The sequence below is a fragment of the Podarcis erhardii genome (genome assembly GCF_964252035.2).
Source record: "Podarcis erhardii genome assembly, chromosome: 16".
Classification (NCBI taxonomy): domain Eukaryota; kingdom Metazoa; phylum Chordata; class Lepidosauria; order Squamata; family Lacertidae; genus Podarcis; species Podarcis erhardii.
This window is the reverse complement of record NC_138514.1, coordinates 21,372,113-21,378,283: the sequence shown is the minus strand read 5'-3', so window position 1 is coordinate 21,378,283 and position 6,171 is coordinate 21,372,113. Positions and strand designations below refer to the sequence as shown.

Sequence of the window (6,171 nt, the reverse complement as noted above, 5' to 3'; positions counted from 1 at the left end):
TTGACAGGCCCCTCTTATAATGAGCACAACCACAAGGGTTTCTCTCACATTCCTCTTACAGGGAGCAACAGCCACAACACGTTTTCCTTAGCATCATGGGCTTGTCAAGGGAAAGCCTAGTTGCAGACATGAACTGCCATTGAATTTGCATGGAAGTTACTATGGAGAAAGCTTGCAAAAGGAGTGGCTCACAGCAGTGCTTATGAGTGGGTTCCATGTTTATCATATGTTTAAAGCTGGTGGTGTGTTTATGAATACAGGGTGGGCATGGGAAAAGAGCTCATTTCCCCAGCCCCCAATAAATATTCTCAGTATATTTCAAACTGGGAGAAACATGGGGAATCCATCTTAAGATCCTAAGCCATTTTTTACAGAAATAATTCTAGGGAAAGAAAAATGATGAGCATTTTCACATTTGGGGCTGAAAGCATTTCCTAGCCCTGCCCCCTCTTGCCTACGCAAATAAACCACAATTGACCAGAATTTTTGTCTGCACTGAAAGTGCCTTTCTCCCCATGTTAACAAGGAGTGCATGTTCACATATATGGCACAAGGAATGTTGTGGGGGAGGGAACCATTAATCTTCTTCCTACATATACATCTTAAAATCTCACACTGCTCCCCATCCCAAATGAAAAGATCTTGCATGGCAGCACAGGAAAGACCTCCACCCAAGACCTGGGTGAGCTGCTGTCATAATACTGGACTAGGTAAGATCAACAGTCTCACTTGTTATAAGGATGTGTCATATATTCAAAATATCTGTAAACTTAGCAACACCAGTAAAAACGACCAGGCGCCCATATTTCAAATGAACCAAATGAACCCTGGGAAGCACATCTAGGGGAGCTCCTCTGTAAACAAGTGCACAAAGTACTTCTAGAGCAGCATTCACCAGCCCTGATGCGCTTCCAGATGTTTTGGACTACAATTCCCATCAACCCCAGCCAGCACAGCACCAAGGGTGGCAAAGGCCATTCTGGGACTTTGTTTTCATTTCCTGAATTTCTCAAAGAACAAAGTACTACCTTAATAAAAGTAAACCTGACAAACTAAGGCCTTGGGCTGCAAATCCTAAGCAGGCTTTCTTGGAAGAAAGTTCCACTGGAGGAAGTGAGACTTCTGAGTGAAGCACACACAGGATTTGGCAGTGAGCACTCCATCAGTCAGGGAAGAACCTGGAAGTAAGTTATTTGCTCTTGCTGCTTAGGAAGAAGTTGTTACATTTTAATATGAAGGAACTGTACTACTAACAATACTTGGCATTAGCGGATTTAATCAGAAGGGTCTTACAAAGTGCTTTGAAGTACGGCGAGCCCCTACTTTATAAGTGGGGGACACTGAGGCATAGGTGGCTGAGCTGCATGCATGCCTGACTGGGTAACCTCAGGCTTGGAACAGAACCAGGAAAGGAAAACTGTGACCTAGAGTTTCTCAGCCCACCTTGCACTCACCTGCTCCATTAGTCCATAGCTTCCTCTCTCACAGGGTTTGTGCAGTCAAGAAAAGGCATATTGAACCTGACTATACAAAGGTAGGAATGAGAACATGCTATTTTCAAACATAGTACAATGCAGGGCTTCCGAGAATTACAGCAGTCGGTTAAAGTCTACAGCATCTATCATATCTAGCCCAAGGGAGAGTTCACATTGACACATGATGATGTCACAGTCTATAGCTCAGTCGGTAGAGCATGAGACTCTTAATCTCAGAGTCATGAGTTAAACCCCATGTTGGGGAAAAGATTCCTGCATTGTAGGAGGTTGGACTAGATAACCCTCATGATACCTTCCAACTCTACAATTCTGCGATTCTATGATTCTATGATTGTTGCACCACTGGCAACCAACCTCAATCAAACAGGCATCCACTAGTTCTTTTCCCCAAGCAGCTAGAGGATACCAAGTGGGAGAAGGCTGTTCTGCATCACAACTGCTCACAACATCCATCCATGCTTTGGCTGTGCTTCTTGTCTGTTCTGCCCACCCCCTTCAATATGCCATACCTTTGCCAGAGAGGACCAAGCTTTTCTGTAAATGGCATTAGCAAAAGCTATGTTACAAACTTGTATAGATTTTGTACTACCGGGTTCTCGTAACTTCCCCCAAAAGCACCCTGGGCACAGCAGTCTGGTGAGGGTATTCCCTGGGAAGGGAGAATTACTCCTAAACAAGTCTATAGCACAGATGTACCCTAAGACTGGCACTCCTTCGAGGCCACTGGCATACTCTATTATCACATGCCAGGATTCAAAGAACTACTATTATTTCTGCGCACCCAGTGAGCCTTGATTTTTGTTGCTCCCAGGTTGCCTAGCAAGCAAGTCTGAAAACCAAGTGGGGAAAAGGAAGAGGCATTTCAAAATCAAATTGACTGAAAAAGCAGAAATTTCTACCAGGTGTTCACAAGTCTGTAGGTAGAACAGCTCTTTGCATCCTGGCCACACACACACATACATATTGACATGCAGCCCCACAACCATTTACCCAGTCCTGTAGTCCCCTTGTTCAGGTTGTCTTCTAATTTTGTTTAACTGAGGCCTGCATAGTGACTTGTGACCTACCAAGCCAAACCAGCCTGCTGGCCACTCACTGTGGGCCTGCCATGTGCTCAACTGGCCTTCTGGTTCTGCAGTCCCAGCCAGGCAATGAGAAAAGGAGGTTAACTGAACACCTGGGTTGGTTTATTACAATTCACCTCCTGCTTTCTTCATTCATATATATATATCCCAGCACCATCTGTTTTTATCCTCATAACAACCCTGTGAGGCAGGCTAGGCTGGGAGCATATGACTGGGGCCCAAGGTCACCAGTGACTGAGGAGGGATATACATTGAGCATCATTGAAGAGTTCAACCTTTCATCCACACCTCTTAGGCTGATGTGATGTGATCAGAACTTTGCAATCCACCCAATTTCACACTCCTCTGACTTGTTAATACAGAAACAGAACTGAAAAAAAATGGTAAAGACACACAGAACTGAAAGACAGATTCATCTGTCCCCCTCATTTTAATTTGGGTCATAGTACACCACCCTACCCATACCACCATACTGGTACTCAGCAGGCTACTGTAGACAGCTGAGGGTCTGAGTTTCGGTTGGCAGACCATAAGTTGTTCAGGCTTGGTATATAGCACCATCAAAACTTGGCTATTGCACATTCCTAGAGCCCCACTATTTCACAACACCACCCCAGTGTCCCGTCCCATTCCCCACTCCCCACCCCATAAACAACACACCTTTCTCTTCCCAGAGAGACTGATTCACCTGGGTATGGCCAGCGTATGGGTGCATTTGTACTGTTAGAAGTAAAATAAATAACCCAGCCCCACTATACTAGGAGGAAAAAGTGCATATAGACCTGCATGAGTGGGTGGGATTATTTATTCTAGAGTGTTAATAAGCAAAATGAAATATGGCATGATGGGACACACCCTTAAGAATCAAACAAAGAAGGAAATCGTATAAGTGAAGCCAGATGCCAAGATGCATATGAACAAACAATGCTGGAGAGGCCTATGGAATTTGGTTTCACTAGCTGCTACTTGAAACACGTTCTGCACTCAGCAAAACAAGATAAGAAGTCACATTCCAAAACTCCTTCCCATGATTAATGCTGTTGGCACTTGCTGACACGGAGGCATGGCCTATTCCTGCAGAAGAGTGAGAGAGAACTGTCCTGAGATGGTGGAATGGACTTATCACTTCACAGGAATAGAGGGAGCTGCCTTATACTGAGTCAGACCCCTGGTCCATTTTGCTTTATATTGTCTATGCTAACTGACAGTGGCCTCCATGGAGATGCCATGGACAATTCAACCTGGGAGCTGCTGATTGCAAAGTAGATGCTCTGCCACTGAGCTACGGACATAAAGGGATACCTATTCTGAATGTCCCTGTGTTCATTCAGTTTTTAAAAGCAGCTGTAAAAATAAAAGTAGCACTGAGCTCATTTTGTATTTGCAGCTAATTTTGTAGGTTGTGAACAGGGCATCTTTTTCATAACGTGCAACTAAGTTTTCATTCCACTGTAGTTCGACTTCCACCAAAGCTACACTATTCACCCTGCTGTCCGCGGTGCTGAAATCATGTAACTTAATTATGCAAGTTGCGTTGCCATTAGGTTATTCCACCCCAATCATTTCAATGAATGGAAACACAATGCCAATGGAAGGGGAGGGGATGCAATCAATTACATGTTGTATGTGAACAGAAAGCAGCAGCAGCAGCAGCAAATACCAATCATTTTCAGTGGACTGATTCTGGTTCTAGACATTGAATGAATAAGTGAACATCAGCAACTGCCTATCCCATTTCCATTTTTATCTGAATTCTCTGACACCCCTAGCTGTGAACCCACAACCTATTGTCATGGGTGGTGTTGTGGATTCCACCACCTCAGGACTCTGCCACCGCATTCTGCTGCATTAGAACACCACACCTGATTTACTGTCTGGGAAAGGACTGGAAGCATAAGAAATCACAGAGAACCTCGCCTAGTAATACTCACACACAGAGTTAAAACAGCTTTTCCTCACTTCAGCAGACATTATGTGAATGGAGGCACTGATATAGTAAGGTTTTGCTGTACGAAGACTCTTTTTCTTCATAGTATACTACTGAACAGATACTAGCATTATCAGGATTTGCACTTTTAAATTAGCCATTCTAAACCTACCATTTGCAACAATCTATGATCAGGGAGATGAATGCAAATACCAGAATTTTTCAACAAGATGCCACCTTCTTTTCTAGTCTGGGGAAAAAATAGTTACCTTCCAGCCTTTTTAGTGGAAATTAAGAAGGTTCTCGTGTACATTGATTCAACTGTGCAAAACACAATACATACTCTAATTCTAGGTCTTCATTTGACAGATAAGAAAGTAAACTGTAATTTGTACTTTCACTCAGAATATTCAGACATCAAAAAGGTGTGACAGTTGAAACAAGCAGATTTTGCGTGTTTGTGTGTGTGTGTTTGTGTGCTGGTAATTTTTCCATTACAATTTTTGCACCACATTAATAAAATCCATCGGGTCATAAACCTCAGCTTGAAATCTTGGTTTCTTAACTGCAACCCATGATACTCCTGTGGTAATTCTTATATCACTCCCAACCCACTCCCTAAATTAGGAAAGCTTGTTCTCTCCCCCCCAGTGTTTTCTACCTAAATTGAAACACACACTGTATAAATATACATTGTATCCTGTATCTATACTTTTTTTTTTCTTTTAGAAAAACAACCCCCACTGTATATATATAATTTTGGAAACCAAGTTGTAAAATCTTATCCTCCTTCCAGGACACATAAGACGGAAGCCACAGCACAGAGAAGAAGGTTTGAGGCTCACCAGATTATTATGATGAATATTTTTACAAAGGGTGGTCACTTCGAAGCTCCATTTCCCTCTCCTACAGAACTCCATGCACTGAGCTCTTCCTTTGCCTGATCCTCTGCAGGAGATCCAAACAAAGCTGATTTGCTTAAGCAGGGATGTTTCTCCCATGCCCGCCCACCTCCCTTCCTCTCTCATTTCGGATATTGCCTATCCTAACGGATTGCATTGCAACTGAAAATGCTACAGGGAGATGCAAACGGTCCCCCCATCCTGCAATGGTCAAAGACTTCATGTTGGGTTTACTCCTATCAAATACCACACAAGGGTATTGTGCACCATATGTAAGTTATTAATTGCTTTGTTAGGCACTTCCCACCCCCCATGCTGGTAGCCAAAAACAAGACTGAAGCCCACACCCTCCAGTATGGATGAGCCACAAACACACACGCGTGCACACACACCTGTGCTTCAGCTTCTTCTCTCCCCATTGTTTCTCTGTGGATTCTGCCTGATCACAAGATATTTCCACCCTTATCCTGCCCCACCCCTCCACACATACACACCCAGCTTCCCCCTTGTCCCTTCTCTGGCTGGTGCTACTCTAAAGTAAGGTTGCATGCCCACTGGAATCATCATGGTCCACACTGTTGAGAATGGCTGTCTGGTCCTCAGGAACCTGCCGGTGGCAGAGGTCATCCTTCAGTGCTGAGAGGCGGGCAAAGGGGTCCTGGCGAGGATGTCTCTTCTTCTTCCGGAGACAGACAGCTTCGTCAGGCCACAGTACCTGAGAGTTAGGGTGTTGCTGAACCTGGGAGGCAGAACCATCTGAG

The 6,171-nt window shown here is 44.1% G+C and overlaps 1 protein-coding gene across 4 annotated transcripts in view; it reads right to left on the bottom strand.

The window, feature by feature from the left end:
• Positions 1 to 208: 208 nt before the first annotated feature.
• The window catches only part of IGSF9B (immunoglobulin superfamily member 9B), a 122,233-nt gene continuing 116,270 nt past the window's right edge, over positions 209 to 6,171 (bottom strand). For 2 of the 4 annotated variants that reach the window (XM_081843056.1, XM_081843057.1), the window contains exon 20: positions 209 to 6,166. In XM_081843056.1, coding sequence (XP_081699182.1) covers positions 5,943 to 6,166 — 224 coding nt within the window. In that variant the 3' untranslated portion in view covers positions 209 to 5,942. The remainder of the gene's footprint in view (positions 6,167 to 6,171) is intronic. The other 2 variants (XM_081843060.1, XM_081843059.1) reach the window with 2 other exon arrangements.